Source organism: Sinohyriopsis cumingii, chromosome 8, assembly GCF_028554795.1.
Source record: "Sinohyriopsis cumingii isolate HCF-2022 chromosome 8, ASM2855479v2, whole genome shotgun sequence".
NCBI lineage: Eukaryota > Metazoa > Mollusca > Bivalvia > Unionida > Unionidae > Sinohyriopsis > Sinohyriopsis cumingii.
In genome coordinates, this window is record NC_142968.1 from 93,512,870 (window position 1) to 93,535,602 (window position 22,733).

General features: G+C 33.4%; 1 protein-coding gene across 12 annotated transcripts in view; it reads left to right on the forward strand.

Annotated features, from left to right (window-relative positions):
• LOC149794155 (uncharacterized) overlaps window positions 1-21,118 on the forward strand; it is an 86,779-nt gene extending 65,661 nt beyond the window's left edge. For 11 of the 12 annotated variants that reach the window (XM_089968237.1, XM_089968239.1, XM_089968242.1 and 8 more), the window contains 11 exons: window positions 4,421-4,483; window positions 4,753-5,739; window positions 6,779-6,799; window positions 7,377-7,400; window positions 8,839-8,862; window positions 9,311-9,334; window positions 16,842-16,865; window positions 17,614-17,646; window positions 19,596-19,646; window positions 20,194-20,241; window positions 20,959-21,118. In XM_089968237.1, coding sequence (XP_089824363.1) covers window positions 4,421-4,483; window positions 4,753-5,739; window positions 6,779-6,799; window positions 7,377-7,400; window positions 8,839-8,862; window positions 9,311-9,334; window positions 16,842-16,865; window positions 17,614-17,646; window positions 19,596-19,646; window positions 20,194-20,204 — 1,262 coding nt within the window. In that variant the 3' untranslated portion in view covers window positions 20,205-20,241; window positions 20,959-21,118. The remainder of the gene's footprint in view (window positions 1-4,420; window positions 4,484-4,752; window positions 5,740-6,778; window positions 6,800-7,376; window positions 7,401-8,838; window positions 8,863-9,310; window positions 9,335-16,841; window positions 16,866-17,613; window positions 17,647-19,595; window positions 19,647-20,193; window positions 20,242-20,958) is intronic. The other variant, XR_016422968.1, reaches the window with a different exon arrangement.
• The last annotated feature ends 1,615 nt before the right edge of the window (window positions 21,119-22,733 follow it).

Below are 22,733 nucleotides of genomic sequence, written 5' to 3' on the forward strand. Positions count from 1 at the left end.
AGCCATCATTTTAATCATGGCATGGTCATTATATTAATCACTGTACAGTCATATCATTGTACATTAATTATATTATTCATGTTACATTCATTATATTAATTATGGTGAAGCAATCATTTTAATCATGGTATGGTCATTATATTAACCATTGTACAGTCATTAACTTATTCATGTACAGTCATCCTAATCATCGTCTAGACATTAAATTAGTCATTGTACACTCATTATATTTTGTGTACAGTCAACATATTAATCACATACTGTCTCTTTAAAATCTAAATTTCATTATGTTGTTTCATCGTACAATTTAATTGGGTTTGTTTACTTTTTTGTACTTTCTTGGTGTTGTTCATACTAAACTGACTCAATCTTTGCATATTTTGCTTGAAAGCACTTTCCTCATATGCATTTTTTAAATACCTCAACTATGCAAAGCCTTTTTGCCTCATGAATACATGTATGCATACCTATGTATGCATACAAATATACCTACCTACCCACCTAACTACCTACATTCATCGATCGATCGATCGATCCATCCATCCATCCATCCATCCATTCATCGATCCATCCGTCCGTTCGTCAGTCCGTCCATCCATCCATTCATCCATCCATCCATCCACATCCATCCATCCATCTATCCATCCATCCATTCATCCATCCATTCATACAGACAGACAGACAAACATATATACATGCAAACATACAGACATGCACACATTAAAAGAACTGAAAATAAACAAATGAACTTATTTGCAAGGAATCGCAGTTGCTATGTTGAAAGAATGTCAGGCTTCTAATTCAACGTCGCGTGTACGAAACATCCTCCACTTCCCCACCACCCATGCAAGCACAGGTACATCGATTCGAGGTGTCCTTGAGAAAGGTATTTATATTCATTTCATCGGCATCACATGAACAATAATGTGCTGAAAGTGCCACTTGAAAGCAACAATCCACCGTATTTACATATTTATTATTTTGTGCTTACGTATAAAAATGTATATCTGTGCATGTCTGCAAACATAATTACAGACATAAATACAGATATACGCACATACACACAAACGCACAAACTTTCAAGTTTAGTTACTTTGGTGTTGTATGGTACACCAGTACATTTAGTTTCTTTACTGCAGATGCAGTTGGTGTATAGTACCTTTTCCAGGGACACACCATAACACTATTATCAAGCCGGGCTAATCTGAATGCAGGATTCAGTCTTGCACCAGTTCGAATGTAATGTATGCAAATTGGCCACTTGTGCATTAGTAAATACATATAAATCCACCACCACTATATATATATATATATATATATATATATATATATATATATATATATATATATATATATATATATATATATATATATATATATATATATATATATTGATACGGTCGGTAAGACAGTTACACAAAATAGTACAATTATTAAACGCATACATTCATGGATGATGAGCATTTAAACAAGCAAGCAGTTATAAATTCTGTACAATTAGAAACATTTGAGGCTTCTGTTAGTCAAGAACTTCAAGGAATTTATTATCCGACCAAAGTTATGACCAAAGGAGTATTGCCTTTCTGTGTGTTTGTCATTGTATTTGTATGCAAGTTTGATTAAGACAGATAGTATGACCACAAGAAATCGCGAATTTACTCCAAAAGCACAATGGATATTTATCATGTTTCATTTTTTATACAATCAGTCATACAGCTAAAGCAATTAACAATCCGCAGAAATTCGAGATATTAACTGTATTTTTCCACTTCACGGTGGAAATGTTAAATTATTTTCTTATTACACGACATGTTTCTGTTGGATAGCGGTTTAAAGATATAATTAATGTCAACAGGGAACAAATTGGTGTGTTTCTTTGGTTAGCATAGTTTGTAACTGGCCTTATCCTGTGTATAAGCCGAAACAAAATCGAATATTGAGGTCACACGTAGTGACTTGCACGTTTGACCTTCCAGTGAAACATTCAAAACAGGCCTGGTCCACACAATAAACGGATATTGCTGTCTATGCATCAATTGTGCAAAGTCTGGTAGAGCTATCTCGCTCACCTATGCTAAGAACAGTACATGCAGTACATGCATACGGCCATACATGTGGTAATCCTTGAATGAGAAACAAAAACAATGTTCTGCTTCTTCTTCTCGTACTAATTCCAAGAAACGTTCGAGAATAGACAAGAATATCCTCTGAAGCAAGAATAAAAAAGAACAAAGATGGTGGAAGATACCTACCATTGATCCGCTATGTTGTTTATTCCAAAATCAATTCAAATTGTTGCGGAGAGCTCACTCAACTATTTCAGAACGTCCCAGAACGGGTTCTTGGCGTTAGGTCGAGAATATCAATCACGTCGCCCAAAGACTATGTATATGCTGAGGGAGGCATTGTATTCGATTCGTATAAAGTTTTCATAGAATTGTAATCAGATTATTTCTTCTAAAATGTAAACGTTTATTTTTATTGAAATCCTTCAAACGTTGTGAGCATATAGATGATACAACTGTCATGTGTTTGTCGTACCATCATTGAGGTCAATGTCTCTTTGAATAATACAACTGTCATGCGTTTGTAATACCAACATTGAGGTCAATCTTTCATTAAATATAACAAGGTCTCAAAATTATTAAAACATACTTACTTCCATCTCAACTACAACTGCAGTAAAAAGTAGAACAGCTAATATTCTGCATAAAAGTGGGCATTTCATGAGACTAAGCAGCGTGAACATAAAATGCACACCAAAACAAAATGCTGCATTTAATATTTCCAGATATTTTCAACTACCGTCATACTTTTTCTTGCTTATGTTTTTACGTTTTATTTGGAGTAAAATCATACAGGTATTCTCAATTAGAGTAAGTTTAACATTTGAAAAGGGGGCAATGAGAAGCTACTTTCTTGTTTTTATCATTTTTACTCAATAACTGTAATTCCAGTAAAGTATTATGTTATCAATCAAATGCACTAATGAGTATATTTGGCTTAGAATTAAAATTCATACAGATATAATTGTAGAACAGCATTGCTTACATAAAACACTTACTGAAATGCCCATTATAGTTCGTAGTTCGACCATCTGAAAAACAAACCGTACTTTTCAGTGCTTTTTGTAAGGACTTGATCTTATAAGGACAAAATAATGTCGTCAAGAACTAAATTTAAAATAAACGTTATTAAAAACAATGAAACTAGTTTTAATTTGCACTGGCTGGATTTTATCCATTCATGAGAACTAGTTTCAGACAACGTTTCACTTGATAGATCTTAAAAGTTGGTGTATTGTCATGTTTTCATTTTAGTCTAAGCAAGTAGTTACTTCCATAGATGTCAAACTTGTTGCACATGGTCGACATGCCAATCAGTGCAAGAGTAAGTAAACCGCACAACAAAACAGGGATAAATGCATGAACTTTAATTAGCCAAGCGAACATCGATTTTGCCACACTTAAAGTGAATTGATAGGTCGCATAATGAATGGCTCTGTCTTTTCAGGTTTAGAATTTCTGTAACAGTATCCACATGTATTTGGACGCTTGCTTGCTTGCTTCTAAGACGCATGAATGCATTTATATTGGTTAATGACGCATTTTCAGGGCTTGGTAGCTTAAGTGCTTTTAAACCCACTTCAGATGGATTAAGTAACAAGAACGCTTCAATCGCACTGAACTTTCCAGCACCACCACTCAACATAAGCACAGGTACACACTTTGGTACATGGTTGGTTCAGGGTAAGTTACATACTCGTTATATTTTCTACCGAAACCCGAACATTAAAATATTCTGCTAATTGGTTTTTAGTTAATACTGCATCGTGTACTATACGAAATTAAGCAGCATACAATTAGGATATATTACTGTACAATATAAGAAAAACCATGAGGTTCCAGGGAATGTGGCAACTTTTGCGAAGGCACGCTGATACATAAGGTAAAATAAAACGCTTAGCCATGTCCAACATGTTCTAACTTTTAAAGTTAGCTATACCCTATGGTATATAAACGTTTCAGCATTTCGAATATATTACAGTGTGAATATAGCTATATCCTACGGAGTAATTGGTCAAATATAACACTGAACATATTTCAGGTATGTGATTGTTATAATTTCTCTAAGTATTTTTTAAACCTTTTCACCTTCAAAACCACGGGGAACAAAAAAACAAAAACAAACCGAAACTGAAAAATTACTGTGATTGTTTCTTTATTTACGATATCTCAATAAATTCGACTTATTTGCTTGTAACGTTACGAGATGCAGTTCTATGCCCACGTGTAATCACATGACCTCAACATTCAAGTACTTATACTGCTACGGAAATTGTGCTGGTTACTACAGATATCAATGAACATTATCGTAAAATTCATTACGCTTATGTCAGTTACTTTTTGCTCTTCCTTAGATCAAGTACATGATCATCCCGTGAAACCGACCACACTACCGGTACAAGCAATCACTACTAAAGGTATTTCTGTAATTTATAGTTAAAACATACTTCGCTTAAAAAATTCCGGAATTAGTATAAATGAGCATTTGATAACCACGAAGATGTTGAAATATTATCATAAGACTGATAAATATGTTTTGCTAATTTTAATATATCAGTGGAAAAGTTTTGCCACGTCTTTACAGTGTGCAATTGCTGGCCGATGAGATGCATTATTGCATCTTAGCTTTTTGTTTCTGTATATCTCGATGTATGGTTCTTACTTACATATCTTTCAAATGTTGTAGTTTCCAATCCAATGGATGTGGTGAAGACAGGACAGATATCGCAAACAAGGCTTGATAAAACAACAGTTGCCCCCAAGCCTATGTTAACTAATGTTGCAGATCATCGTCATCCCAATCAGCGTGTTCATTCCGTTCAGACGCACATTGAACCAGTTACGTTCCTTGATGTAAACAATCAAATACATGATCATCCTGTACCACATAGTAACAGACTGGGTCCGGATGTCAGAACGAACTTGATTGATCAACCTTCTAATGAAATGTTACCAACCCTTTTAGATTCTACGATAAATAAAAGCAATAAAAAAAACTTAACATTACAAGAACTATTCTCTACAACAATGCCATCAAGTGTGCTTGTAGGCGTAAGAAGGAATGGCATAAGAATACCTGCACGTCAAAACCTTACTGGCGAGAACACTATCATGACGCCAGAACTTATGCCAACAAAAGAAATGAATGTTAGCGGTAGTCAATATAGCGGTCTTTTTGACATGATTCCAAAGACGCCAAATGCTGGTTTCGGCGTTCATTCTAGATCGCGTTCGCAAAGCTCGTTCGGTTCTGTGCACAATACTCTTAAAACAACAGTTCCACCACCAGCTCCTCTTAACGCAGCGATGGATATACATGGTCAAGTTCATGATCACCCGATTGGTCTCGAACTGACCAGCCATGCAGCTGGACATGGTCAACAAAGTGGTAATGGAAAACTTTCTGGACGTGATAATCAAAGCAGTGGCAACACAAATACAAATAACCCTTCGAGTGCATTAGGGGTTCCATCTGACCTGGCTGCGCTACTGCAGATGCAACTGGGTGCTCGGGGGTCTGGGGTTTCTAGTAATGCAATTGGAATGGGAGGGTTACCATCCGCGTCACAAATGATGTCTATGACAGGAACAGGCGTCGGTTCTAGTGGAGCAGGGGGATTTGGAAACATGGGTGCTGTGACGACTAGCTTAGAAATGATGAGTCTCGTGCCAGGTTAGTATATATTCACCTACATCTAGCTATTACGTCTTCAGCTGCTTGTCCTTGGCAATATTACGTTATTTAGTACTTAGTTCCAAAACAATATAATAGGAAAATATTGACTTCAAAAAGATGGATACTGTCATGTCTTTGAAACCCTGTTTGTTTATTCATGTTTGGCTCACATGTATTCTGTTTTTAATTTTGGATCTTTACTTTTTACCTTTCCCTGTTTGTTGTTTTGCTATCTTAGATCTCATAGCCCAGAAATATTTTTTCCCGTGAAGGTATTAAGAGATATTGGTTATTGAAGACAATTAACTTTTTCAAATAAATTAATAACTTAATATAATAATAAATTATTATTATTATTATTATTATTATTATTATTATTATTATTATTAAACCATTTAAAATCTGAATTAATACCAAACAATATATGGTTACAAACACAGAATCTAACATACGAGTCTTTTCCACTCTCATATTTGCTGACTTTTCGTCTAATGGTTCGCTGAAGTTGATCGGATCAGTTTTGAAAATACCTAATTGTAATCATTTCTGTAAACTAATAACTGGGCTATTGACATTGAACTAGTGATCATTGTTCCCAACACGTGACCTAGTTATGTTCATTAGTTTGGAGTAAATGTTAGATAAATCTTATCTGACATATGGATTTCAAGAATTACATCAATATTTGCGCACATTTTCTTGTACTGCGTACACTTAATAACTTTATAAAGACAATGTTTACCACAACTGGGTCACAATCACTGAGGTTAAAGGAACATTTTCTCACGCAGAAACCTATAAATTATTAGTTCATAACACCAGAAGTGTACTACTTATGTAGTCATACAGTTGGACAATATTTATAAACAGTTATTAAGTATAAAACTGAGAGAACAGTTATTTATTTCTTGAGATTATCAGCCCTCTAAAATATGATGTTCGTTTCTTCAAACGATAGAGTAATCGTCATTCTGCTAACCATTTCACTCGTCTTACCACGGATGCAGGAGTACAATGTATTTTCTTTTATTTTCAGGTTTAACTTTGGATCAAATGTGTGAGTATCCGTTTGCTTAATGAATCAAAACCATATGTGAAAAAAATCAGAAAACTGCATCGTAAAAGGAACTATAAAAATGTGTTATATATCTTTTGCTAGTATAATGAAACATTAATGTATAAATACTTATTCTTGCAAACAGAACATTTGAATAAGGTGGTTGGGAAAATTGTCAAAATCTTAAATTGGTTAATGTTTAGACATTCTTCTGAATCAGAAAATCACAATGTAATACTATGAACAGAAGTCCAGTGCTATGGGGGAACATATTACTCTTTCACTGCCATACACGTGGTATATGCTCGCTTATATGTCAAGTCCAAGTGAAAACTGCGCACACCCAGATCTGCAGTCACATAATACGCTAGCAAATTTAGGAATATTCATGTTAGGAAGAATAAGCAAAACAATCACTGTTGACCATGATCTGTCGGCGCATTATGTGACGGCAAATCATGTTCTATGCTATTATAGATGGATTTCCTTACAAGCGAGTATATTCGGTATGCTTTCTCGTTATCGACTAATTATAAACATGCATTATATACAAATCAATGTATATTCTATTTTCCAGCTGATCTTCTCGGATCTTATAGAGGTATGTTACAGTAGCTCAAAATGCTTCAAATACTTACAAACAATAAGTACATTCGATCAATCCAAATGCTTACAAACAATAAGTACATTCGAAAAATTCAAATACTTACAAACAATAAGTACATTCGATCAATCCAAATACTTACAAAACAACAAGAACATTCGAAAAATTCAAATACTTACAAACAATAAGTACATTCGATCAATCCAAATACTTACAAAACAACAAGAACATTCGAAAAATTCAAATACTTACAAACAATAAGTACATTCGATAAATCCAAATACTTACAAAACAACAAGAACATTCGAAAAATTCAAATACTTACAAACAATAAGTACATGCGATAAATCCAAATACTTACAAAACAACAAGAACATTCGAAAAATTCAAATACTTACAAACAATAAGTACATTCGATAAATCCAAATACTTACAAAACAACAAGAACATTCGAAAAATTCAAATACTTACAAACAATAAGTACATGCGATAAATCCAAATGCTTACAAACAATAAGTACATGCGATAAATCCAAATACTTACAAACAATAAGTACATGCGATAAATCCAAATACTTACAAACAGCAAGTACATTCGATAAATTCAAATACTTACAAACAGTAAGTACATTCGATAAATCTAAATACTTGCAAACAATAAGTACATGCGATAAATCCAAATACTTACAAACAGTAAGTACATGCGATAAATCCAAATACTTACAAATAATAAGTACATGGGATAAATCCAAATACTTACAAACAATAAGTACATGCGATAAATCCAAATACTTACAAAACAACAAGAACATTCGAAAATTCAAATACTTACAAACAATAAGAACTTTCGATAAATCCAAATACTTACAAACAATATGTACATGCGATAAATCTAAATACTTACAAACAATAAGTACATGCGATAAATCCAAATACTTGCAAACAATAAGTACATTCGATAAATTCAAATACTTACAAACAACAAGCACATTCGATAAATCGAAATACTTACAAGACAACAAGAACATTCGATAAATTCAAATACTTGTAAACAATAAGTACATTAGATAAATCCAAATACTTGCAAACAATACGTACATTCATCAAATCAAGATACGTGCAAACAATACTTATGTTCAACATATAATATAATATTCGATAAATCCAAATGCATTTTAGCATATTGGAACATTGAAAAGTCCAACACTCAATGCATTTTATCATTGGCTACATTTTTTTTAGCAATTAGATATATTGTTAAACAAATTTTGTGTTAAATTTCTTTCATTTTAAAACATTTTAATTTATTGATATTATAAAACTGAGTTGAGGAAGGATTGCTAGACTTCATTTGCATAAAAATGGAACATCTCACATAGAAAACATCTTTATTACTTTGTTTGGGAGTACCTAACGAATCTGTTCTTTTTCCACAGGACCAATTCCACGTGAAATTTTAGGTAAGTTTTCGTGTATGAAGGATATCAAATGACTATAACAAATATTTTATTATATGTTTATTATATTATGCATGCGTTGTAAATTCCAATTAAACGTTGTTAGCAAGACACAATATTACCTGTTCTTTATTTTAAAAATGGTTCCAGAGTCCATTTAATTAATTATTATATTTGTAAGCAAATTCAACGTTGTTCTCATTATTGGCGATCTTTAATTACAATTTGTAGCTGCTGTGAACTGTAATGATTCACATGAGACATACTTCCTATATAATTAATGAAGGAAACACAATTGTTTCTCTTATTCAAATGTCTTAAGCTCTGTTACTTTTCAAATTCAATATATTTAAAGAAAACAGACATATATATATAGAAATAAATATCAGCATGTAAAATATTACCAGGCAACCTAACCTTCATATCTATTACATTAGATATTTTTTTCCAGTGCAAGCACAAGCATTGTCACGGGGTAAGTTGGCTCAAAGGATATATTTCATTTGTTAAATAATAAATTATTAATTGGGTAGACATCTCAAAAGATGTGTAGGTCATTCCTTTTCTATACATTGCTAGGTATCTGGAACGACTACATCCTACACATATGGTCTGGTTCAAAAATGTTTTAATACGCAAATCGACTAGTTCACACATAGTGATGTACACAAATAGTTTAGGACGTATTCAAAATTAGATTAGGAAAGATACTCATCATACAAGGGATGATAGGGGTCAGATTAGGAAAGATATCTATCATACAAGGGATGATATGGGTCAGATTAGGGATGATATCCATGATACAAGGGATGATATGGGTCAGACAAGGAAAGTAATCTATCACACTAGGGATGATACAAGTCAGATTAGGAAAGATATCCATCATACAAGGGATGAAATGGGTCAGACTAAGAAAGATATCCATCATACAAGGGATGATATGGGTCAGATTAGGGATGATATCCATGATACAAGGGATGATATGGGTCAGATTAGGGATGATATCCATGATACAAGGGATGATATGGGTCAGACAAGGAAAGATATCCATCACACAAGGGATGATATGGGTCAGATTAGCAATGATATCCATCATACAAGGGATGATATGTGTCATATTAGGGATGATATACATCATACAAGGAATGATATGTGTCAGATTAGGGATGATATACATCATCCAAAGGATGATATGGGTCAGATTAGGAAAAGCATCCATCATACAAGGGATGATATGGATCAAATTAGGAACGATATGCATCACACAATGGATGATATGGATCAGATTAGGAAAAATATCCATCACACAAGGGATGATATGGGTCCGGTTAGGACAGATATACATCATACAAGGGATGATATGGGTCAGATTAGCAAAGATATCCATCACACAAGGGATGATATGTGTTACATTAGGAAAGGGATCCATCACACAAGGGCAGATATGGGTCAGATTATGAATGATATCCGTCATACAAAGGATGATATGGGTCAGATTAGGGATGATATTCATCAAACAAGGGATGATATGGGTCAGATTAGGGATGATATCCATCATACAAGGGATGATATGGGTCAGACAAGGAAAGATATCTATCACACAAGGGATGATATAAGTCAGATTAGGAAGGATATCCATTATACAAGGGATGAAATTGATCATATTAGGGATGATATCTATCATACAAGGGATGGTATGGGTCAGATTAGGGATGATATCCATGATACAAGGGATGATATGGGTCAGACAAGGAAAGATATCCATCACACAAGGGATGATATGGGTAAGATTAGCAATGATATCCATCATATAAGGGATGATATGTGTCAGATTAGGGATGATATCCATCATCCAAGGGATGATATGGGTCAGATTAGGGATGATATACATCATACAAGGGATGATATGGGTCAGATTAAGGATGATATCCATCATCCAAGGGATGATATGGGTCAGATTAGGAAAAGTATCCATCATACAAGGGATGATATCGGTCAGATTAAGGATGATATCCATCATACAAGGGATTATATTGGTCAGATTAATGATGATATCCGTCATACAAGGGATGATATGGGTTAAATTCGAAAAGATAGCCATCATGCAAGGGATGATATGTGTCAGATTAGGGATGATATCCATCATCCAAGGGATGATTTGGGTCAGATTAGGAAAAGTATCCATCATACAAGGGATGATATGGGTCAGATTAGGAAAGATATCCATCACACAAGGGATGGTATGGGTCAGATTAGGAACGATATCCATCACACAATTGATGATGTGGGTCAGATTAGGAAAAATATCCGTCACACAAGGGATGATATGGGTCAGGTTAGGACAGATATACATAATACAAGGGATGATAGGGGTCAGATTTGGGATGATATCCATCACACAAGGGATGATATGTGTTAGATTAGGAAAGGGATCCATCACACAAGGGAAGATATGGGTCAGATTAGGGATGATATACATCATACAAGGGATGATATGGGTCAGATTAAGGATGATATCCATCATACAAGGGATGATATGGGTCGGATTAGGAAAGATATCCGTCATACAATGGATGATATGGGTTAGATTCGGAAAGATATCCATCATACAAGGGATGATATGGGTCAGATTAGAACATATATGCATCATAACACGGATGATATGCGTCAGATTAGGGATTATATCCATCATACAAGGGATGATATCGGTCAGATTCGAAAAGATATCCGTCATACAAGGGATGATATGAGTCAGACTAAGAAAGATATGCATCATACAAGGGATGATATGGGTCAGATTAGGGATGATATCCATCATACAATGGATGATATGGGTCACACTAAGAAAGATATCGATCAAACGATGGATGATATGGTTCAGATTATGGATGATATCCATCATACCAGGGATGATATGGGTCAGATTAGGGATAATATCCATCAGACTAATATTAGCTCCAGGGGCTTGAACGTAAGTAACAAGAAAAGGTAAACCCAACAAACATGCAATTTTTCCAAAAAATAAATATATTTAAATAAAATATAGAATCAAACAAAGTGACAGACTTGGAACAAAACTTACACTGTATAAATTCATAGAGCATTCTAAATTGTACAATCAATTCCTCACTAATCCAGAAACTGTTCAAAGGTATTCCGAATGAAGGTTCTGCAGTGTTTATGTGCTACCGTGCTAGAACCATCGAATTATAAGAGTTCTAAATTCAAATGTTTTTACTTCAATGAATCTCATGAATGTAGATTATCACTGACGTTCTTGAAAGTTTCACATACTCGGATAGATCTAATTAAATATTCAAATACATCAAATTATATACTCCAATAAGTAGTGTCTGTATGAATTAAATATTCAAATATATCAAATTATATACTCCAATAAGTAGTGTCTGTATGAATTAAATATTCAAATACATCAAAATTATATACTCCAATAAGTAGTGTCTGTATGAATTAAATATTCAAATACATCAAATTATATACTCCAATAAGTAGTGTCTGTATGAATTAAATATTCAAATACATCAAATTATATACTCCAATAAAAAGTGTCTGTATGAATTAAATATTCAAATACATCAAATTATATACTCCAATAAAAAGTGTCTGTATGAATTAAATATTCAAATATATCAAATTATATACTCCAATAAGTAGTGTCTGTATGAATTAAATATTCAAATACATCAAAATTATATACTCCAATAAGTAGTGTCTGTATGAATTAAATATTCAAATACATCAAATTATATACTCCAATAAGTAGTGTCTGTATGAATTAAATATTCAAATACATCAAATTATATACTCCAATAAAAAGTGTCTGTATGAATTAAATATTCAAATATATCAAATTATATACTCCAATAAGTAGTGTCTGTATGAATTAAATATTCAAATACATCAAATTATATACTCCAATAAGTAGTGTCTGTTTGAATTAAATATTCAAATACATCAAATTATATACTCCAATAAGTAGTGTCTGTATGAATTAAATATTCAAATACATCAAATTATATACTCCAATAAGTAGTGTCTGTATGAATTAAAGGTGTCCACTCTGCTAAAGCCAAAGAACACTATTTCTTGTCACATACTCGGATAGATCTAATTAAATATTCAAATACATCAAATTATATACTCCAATAAGTAGTGTCTGTATGAATTAAAGGTGTCCACTCTGCTAAAGCCAAAGAACACTATTTCTTGTCACATACTCGGATAGATCTAATTAAATATTCAAATACATCAAATTATATACTCAAATAAGTAGTGTCTGTATGAATTAAAGGTGTCCACTCTGCGAAAGCCAAAGAACACTATTTCTTGTCACATACTCGGATAGATCTAATTAAATATTCAAATACATCAAATTATATACTCCAATAAGTAGTGTCTGTATGAATTAAAGGTGTCCACTCTGCGAAAGCCAAAGAACACTATTTCTTGTCAAAGACTTTTACAAAACTGAGTATAACTGAAAAATAGAATACGCGATGCATGTATTCTACTTGTATGGTTTCAATATACGCATCAAATGAACAGAATTTGATTGATTAAAATATTCTGGAATTATGAAATCGTATTATTTCAAAATAACAAATGAATCGTGTTACGACCTTGTTAAATCAAAAACTAGAGCGTGAATGATAAATCAAATAGGACAAATGTATTGATATGTTCATGTGATGTTTCTTAACATCCATTCAAATTATTAAAACCTTAACTACTTGGTCGACATAGATTGTTACAGCTTAGTCTAGATGTACATTACTATAGTTCAAGGCAACAATCCCAACTTTAGCCTCTCAAATAATTTATAAGTACAACATAACACATGTTTGCAGACTTGTTGTTACATCAAGAACAAAATAAATAAGAACGATTCCAAAACAGAAATGAAATCTTATGGTTCAGTTTTTTCCTTATATGCACCCTCTGTTACTACTATGTTTCACAACATACCTTCACCTAACAGATCACAACACACATTCTAATGTTTCAAATTCCAATTCATGTGAAACAGACTCATCCGATAAGAAGTAACTTAATTCTTCTAGGATACTACCTGATCAATCTGTCCAAAGGGAAAAAGGACGAATATCGTAACCACATTTACTAATAAATCTGATACTAGTAACTGTCAAGACGTTCGTAAGCATCTATTTATAATTCTGCGTTCTTTAATATATGATAACAGATAATATGCATTTACGCCACCAACTAATAATTATCAGTACAATTAACAGCTATGAATAACAATTAGATAATATCATGTACCAGGAGTTAAAAATATTTCGGTATTGTTAACACCTTCCCTCTTTAGGGAAAGAAAGACTAAGTGCAGTAAAGCCAACTTTTTAATTTTGCTCAAAACATACAAATTATAATAATAAATGAAATTTCATAGAAAGATGTATAATGAATTTACAAAAATGAGTACAAAATAAAGCAATACAAAACTCCTTTAAAAGTGCATCTGCGATTATATTTTCTTGTCCCTTGATGTGCCAAATGTCGATATTGTATTCTAGCAGCATCAAACTTAACAATTTGAACAATGTATGACTTTCACATTTCATTTTGTTGATGAACGTAATAGGGTTGTGATCACAATCAGTGAAATAATCGAATATAAAGCATAATTAATATAATCTACAGAGTTTTGAAAAGTGAAAAATTAAAGTCAAACCCAAATGTTTTAGAGAAATAAACACTGGATGATCTATACCATGTTTATCTTCCTGAATTAATACTCCACCACACGTTACATCACTTACTTCAGCAGATATTTTAAATGATGGTTGATTGAAAACGGGAGCTGAAAAAACTGGTGCACTTTTAAGTATGATCTTTAATTTATAGAACGCCTACTGACATTTGTCAGACAAATAAAAGTTGTTGTTCTTAATCATTATATTTGTCCTGGGTTTAGTAATCATAGAAAACTGTGTGCAAACGTTTTGACAATATCCAGCATATCCTAAGATCGCATCAGTTGCTTTATCACTGAAGGACACCGGGAATTTAGAGATATGTTTAACCTTAGCTTCTACAAGCTTGACTTGACCGTGTCCCACAATATGTCCTACGAATATGACACAAACTCTGCAAAACTCACTTTTACTTAAATTAATTGCCAAATTTATCTCCCTTAAGCGAACGAATAATTTCCGTATATTGTCCATGTGATTTTTCCAGGAATCGTTGTATATGATGACATCGTCGATGTACGCATCTCAGTACGCATCTCAGTAATCTATACCAGACGTTACCATCTTCATCAAGTGTTGCAATGTATAGGGAGAATTTGTCATTCCAAATTTCGTCACTTTTTATTGGTAGAGTCCATATGGAGTTGCAAAGGAAGAAATTTCGTTTGCTCTATTAATTAAATTAGAGACGATATTCGTCAGTTTTGGGGTACTTTCTATCAGACTAGTTATGATATCCATCACACTAGGGATGATAACTATCAGACTAATGATTGTATCCATCAGACTAGTTATGATATCCATCACACTAGGGACGATAAATATCAGACTAATTATTGTATCCATCAGAATAGTGATGAGATCCATGACACTAGGGATGATAAATATCAGACTAATGATTGTATCCATCAGACTCGTTATGATATCCATCACACTAGGGATGATAAATATCAGACTAATGATTGTATCCATCAGACTAGTGATGAGATCCATGACATTATGGATGGTATTTGACCAAAAGAGATATTCTATGTACAATATAGCAACATTGTGATATCAAGCACTATCTAATATCTCGAATAAATCATGATTCTAACTGTAAGTATCTAAAGTACCAATCCAAACTTCCCCTTAGTAAGAACTGGATCCATGCCCTTCCTTCTTGTCGCATCAGGCATCTAATGGCGGCAATCCTTTTACCATCTAATTTGGGTGTTATACTATATTTGCCTGGCTTCTACTGTATGCCTCGTTTGGTTGTGCATGCAACAGTTGTACCTTCATATATTATCTTATTTGGAATGGTACACACTGGTTGGAAGGATTTGTCTTCATCTAGGTTCTGAAAGGGTTTCTGGCTTTACCGCTTTGCTACCTACGGTTTGCTTCAAACTATATTTACTCATCCATGTTTATATCGATAGTATTGTCACGTATAAGGAAAGGCTACATCGTTTGCATACAAACCAGTTTTGATTTCTCTCATCTGACGCCGCCTCTATCCATGTAGTTCGCACGTTAATATTGACGTTATTTTCAGGGACAGATTCGTACGCATACATCGGCACACAAAAATGTTCATACATATTGATAGCCAGGGTGACACCCTCCTCGTTATGGATTCAATATTTGTTCATTGCTTACAAGCACGTTCCTATTAATTAACATCAGAAGATCATCATTTATCTTCAATTAATGAGTGGTTCTTGAAACGTATTACACTTATACAAGAGCCTGTGCATATGAACATTGTTACAGTTATACAAGGGCTTGCACATAAGAACAAATAATAAAACCTCTTTAACGTAATCCAACAGAACAATGTTTATGGTTTTCTTTGCCTATTATTTGTCGCAAATCGTCAACGTTGGTAGACACAAGAATAAAGAAATGTGAGGAGGCAAATTGTTCAGGCCGTTTTGCGTTGGAAGTGTAAACGAGAAAGAAAGAAATGTTCATACACATTATGCATTGAGAAAGTGTGGAAGCAGAAAGGCAGTAGTCTCGGAAATTTGCATTTTCTTTTCCCAAATATATGTCAAAATTCCAATCCAACCGAAAACCAGCGCATACATACAATTAAACACAAAAAGACAGTTTCACTCCTGGCTCACTCTCATATACATACATACATACATACATACATACATACATACATACATACATACATACATGTACAATAAGAGTACGTACTACTGTAAAGCATTCTTAAATAAAACGTACTAAATTGCCATTGTTTGCTTACAGCCGGACAAAGCGGGGACCAAATAGGTATGTTTATTCGTCCTATATATTCAAAAACGAATACTAAAACACATTTCCAATGCTCAACAAAATAAGGAAACACCCTTACCATTTGATTACCATAATGTATATACAGGTTATATTTATTCCAATACATCAGTTAACAAGATATATATTAGCACCTGTTTGATTTAATTACATTTCGTTTGATTGTGATATTGTATAGTGGTTAGTGATAAAATGTTCTCTCTCTGTAATTCATCCTTTCACGAATCATCTCGCTTCAGTAATTAATTCATTCGTGGCTTTAAGAGTACGGTTTTAATAATTTCTTGTAATAAATTTATACATTTTTAATACGATTCAATGTGCATACCACGCATACAGATCCATACGGTGAATAGTATAAAAAGAAACAAACATATTGTGCATATCACTCAGAAACAACCATGCTGTGTATATCACATAGAAGCATGGCTGTCACACAGAAACAACCATGCTGTGTATATCACACAGAAACAGCCATGCTATGTATGTCACACAGAAACAGCCATGCTGTGTATATCACACAGAAACAACCATGCATGTATATCACACAGAAACAACCATGCTGTGTATATCACACAGAAACAACCATGCTGTGTATATAGCACAGAAACAACCATGCTGTGCAAGAAAGCATAGAAGGATATGTTGATGAACAGACACCGAAAGACAGACATATATACGGACAATAAATAAATTTTGCAGTCATTATGTCTTTATTTTATTTCAGCCGATGTACTTGGAGATGTCATGCAACAATGGGGTTAGTTAACATATTATTCTAAGACAAAATCTATTTAGCCTTACTCAAAGGGAGAGCATGATGCATTGATTCTCATATAAAGAATGAATTGCATCGCTTTACTCTTGTATATTTATCTTTATTTCCAAAGTACTTAGAAAGCCATTGAAAAAAATTATTTGTGATTATTTAGAATTGTTTGCGGTAGCAGAAGTTATTTTGCTTTGCTCACATTGTGTTTCCAGGATCAGCATATGTCTTGTTTCGTCCAGGTGATACCACACACATTATTTTTTCTACTTACATAACTATCGTCAAACGGCTTTGCTAACGCTGCAAAGGCATATGGTCGAAACAAGTGCTAAGATTGGTACATTTACAGTTCGTGACGCACTGGCAACTTTTATTATCCATAAGTCGAAAACACATCTTGGTGATTAACAAACGCAGATTTTAAGGTATGACATGCGCAGAAAGGTATCTACGATTCGATACGTCAGTATGCGCTGTCATGGCAAATTGAGTGATCTATGTGTGAAAAGATAATCGGTAAGAGAAAACATTGTTTTCATTTTAAAACTTATTGCAGAGTTTACTAAAGTAAAACGTATACCGCCAAACGCGTCTCGTACATCATTTGTTTATTATGCAGTACTTATAGGTTTCTGCATTTGTATGGGAAAATATGAACGAGTTTTTCGGATGGATATGCTGCACGACCTTGGGAGTTCAGTATATCCATCCGACAAAAGGAGTTCATATTTTCCCATACAAATGCAGTACCCATTTTATTATATGCTCATTTTCTTATTCTACCTAAGGCTTAATTATATAAACAAAAATACACTACAAGAAACAAAGTAACTAAATTTATGCTGTATTCCAAGCTAAATACACAAGTACATATTCGTCAGTACACAACAACATTATTAATGCGTACATAACTCCTCCTAGACAAGTTTGAACTTAGTCGCGCGCTAGCATCGCTTTCGAAAGAAAATGGCGTTTTGGTCTACTTAAAATTTAAATTTAGAGTCATATCGTGAATGAATGTGCATTGTAATAACTTTTCCATTTAGTCTCGAATAAATAGATTTTGATAGTTTTGTCGATTCTACTAAATTTCGTGATAATGACTGGATTTATCTGTGTCAATTCTATATGAAGTACATCTGATTTATGCAGCAAGGGAGCAGCATGTTGAAGTCTGTAAGTGTTTTATTTTGTCATTGAATGTTTGGAATCATAATGTGGAACAAACATGAAGTCTTGCAATTGTGATTATCAAAAAGACGTTATGGAATATAATGTTTAATTTATTTTGAGTGCTGTAAGGAGGATGTAATTGCACTTGGAATGTAGTAGAAATAACAATACAATTTCGAAATGTGTAATCAAGCTTTAGAACCCATGATATGGGTCATAGAATTCGGGTTTGAAGAACTAAGAACGTACATTTTGACGAAATTCAGGATGTAAAACTGAAAGTATCATTTTTGCCATTCTTATTACCAGCTAAAGAAGACAAATTTATGTCTTGCCATTTGCAGGTTATTTGTAGGGACCCAGCAATTTTTTATATCTATGGTGTCTATCGTTAGCCTAAATCCGAAACATTGTATCGAGAAAGTTAACGCATAATGTGTCAAAGCAGCTAGTATGTGGCAGTGAACGAAACATCTGCTTAGTTCATTCGGATACAAATTTAATCAACCAAAACGTATAGTGTCTACTACATGAGTGTACATGAATTTATTTACAAAGTAGTTCATAATACACTACTGGGCACCCCTGTCTTGCACGTGAGTGCAATATCGCAAAATATTGCACGATTCTGTAAAGTTAACAGACAAAAATGAGCATATCATGATAACAGTTTTTCACCATTATTAATTTCGAAAAAAAAATATGGAGACGTTTATTTCATATGACATTTATTATTATTATTATTATTATTATTATTATTACAGTGAGACAACAAGGCCTTGCAGCACATGCTGGATTTTCAGCAGGGTCTACTGGTAAGTGATCTAGTGACCAAATCTATGTATGTATGTTTTTCTTTTCGTTATTAAAGATGCCAAGGTTTAATAGACGTACATTTTAAAGGTTGAATATTGGCTTAAATATATACCTGTAAATCAAGAGTATGACTCAATAAATGTCCTCCGCACTATTTCATTATATCTGTACTGACTGAGGGAACAGCAAACCCAAATATGAAGTATTAGTGAAGCAATAATATTATGAAGATTTCTACCATTAATAAAGAGATGGATGGCAATAGTTGTTTCCAGAAACGTTACTCCTCTCCTAATCGTTTTCCTGTTTTTGCCCATTTCCAGTCGCCCTCGTTTTCATTTTCAGAGCAATTTCTTACATTTAAGTTTCAGGCCAAAAGCATATTTAATGAGGCAGTAGTAGCAGTAGTAATATTACTATAATCCGCAGCAGCAGTAGTGCTTGTGGTTGTATTGTATTTAGTACCACTGGAATTATTATTGATGTTTATCATCATCATTATCATCATCATCATCATCATCATCATTTATTTATTTATTATTTCAGGGGTGGTTTAATCTTCACGTTTGCAAAGATTGCAAATTATCTGCCACTGTAAGTACGCTTTTAACCGTGTTTGAAAACTGATTTTTGATAATCAGAAATGAAAAGAGTTTGTTCATATAGAGTACAAAATGTACAACGTGTTTGTGTGTGAAAATATGATAAGCAAACCATACATGACCAATTATAATTTTGAAAGGTATCGTTAAAACGGATTTTATGAAGTATTTCTCACCATGAATTTTTATTACTTTTAGTAATAAATTTTTGAAAAACTTTGGAACTTTTATGAATGGGATGATTACCTTCATCAAATAAAATAAATCACTATTTTTCCTTGCATAGTTTCTGCATATGAAAATTATAACTGTAACATTCAGAGCCGGATTTAGACATGGCGAGGCCCTAAGCTATAGGAAGCTGTATAGGCCCTATTTGGTAAGTGTTAACAGAGAATAAGGCTGTAAAATATTCTGACAGGCTGTAGAGGCTGTTCAGACTGTGAGGCCCGAAGCTGTAGCTTGTGTAGCTTATGTCTAAATATGGCCCTGGTAGCATTATCTCATGCCTATACTGTAAAACCTATCCTGCGAGAACCAAGTCTTTCTTCGAGGTTTTGATAGTTAAAGGTTTTTGAGGTAACATATATGCGAATGTGTTACACCAGGACTATGCCAATCTTTCGAGTTATTGATGTTTTACTGTACTTAATTTTTTCTCATCTAGTTGCAAAAAATTAGTAATATTCATTTTCGTTTGTAATTGCAGATGTCAAGAAAAGAAAAGAAATATTTAAACATCTTGCATTTTTATTCCAAATGTCCACGAATACTGTTTAATAACGTGTCAAATGTCCACGAATACTGTTGAACAACGTGTCAAATGTTCTCCAGAATGATATATATTTAATAAAACAATCGAAATCTCACTTCTGGCTTAATCTTTTGTAACATACTGAATTAGTCACACACACACACACACGAAAACACACACACAAACATACACAGGCACACACACACACACTACCAAACTTAGAAGAACCTTATTAAGCCATATACATTAGGAGGTACACCTCAGTGAAAGCATGTATTCGTCACATCCAAGCGCACGCGCGTACGCACACACACATACGACCAAACATATGAGGACCTATAAATAAATATGCATGAGGAGGTCAACCCAAAGGAAAGCATTTATACGCTTCTGTATTATTTACACACACACACACACACACACACACACACACACACACACACACACATTTTTGTAAAACCTACAAAACGGGGACATATGATTTTTACCATCAAAATGGGGACATTTTTATTTTAACAAATTATGAGCGATAAAGATCTATTTTAATATGCATTTGATACATACAAATTTATTCTAATTGATTTGTGGTTGATTTTCAAGAAACTATGAGAATCTTTACCATCAGAATGGGGACACACACACATGCACAGTGCTGGAAATTATACAATCAAATAGGGGACATTTAATAAGTATGTATTTTGATTCTAAATAGAAATCAATTCAATCGAAATACTGCAGTAATCTCACTTGATACATATAGTTCCCATCCATGTTAATAAACTAAATTAAAATTATCATGTTGAATCTTTATATAATGTTTGTTGGATATATAAGTAAAAATGGTGTCCAGGAGCTTGAAGACGTTGAATTGTCAGAACTGTGTGAAAATACAAAGAATGTGTCCCTTTTTCTAAAATGAAATAATCGAAGATATGCATGCCAATCTTCAGTTAAAATAATTGCTTTGGCAAGACTACGGTTTAGAATTTAAAATGTCCCACACAATTACACATTTTTAACTTTAGTGTACAAAAAATACCATTTTAGTGCAATCCTTTTCATTAATAAGCCAATGCATGATAAGGTCTCTTCAATATGAAACACACCAAAAGTTTATTTTGTATGATGGCATGGTTTAGTTTTAATGAGCTCAGGTCAGAGCTGCGTAAGTGTCCCTGTTGATAAATAGTCCCTATTAAAATATAATTGTGTGGATCGATTGTGTGACGCTGTGTGCAGTATTGGTGATAGTGACTGGTAAATCTTACAACTGAGTGATCGAGAAGGGATTGTCCCGTTATCCGGAGACGCCTTTTATTCTTACTATGATGGTAAATATGGTGTCGAGTTACAGGCGAAATGAGGCTTAAAATCATGATTTGACTGACTTAGGGTAGCGTAGGAAAAATAGTTTCCGGTATTTGGTGTTTGAGTTGTGATTTGTATTTTATGGTAGTTAAGTACCGGCGCTACGTTACGGAAATGTATTAAGGAGAAACAATGCATTTGTGAGGTAGGCAGGCAATTGTAAGGTTGTGATGTAAATGTGTAGTTGTGATATTGGTGGTCATGCATTAATTAGAAGAAAATTATTCTAGTTTGTTTCATTCGTTAACTAAAGAGACCTCTTGTATGTAACATTATTAATGTTCTGACTTTCGCTTAGTGAAGTCAGTTGTAACTTTAAATTTGCATATTTGTGGTCATTAATTGATTAGAGAAAAATTGAC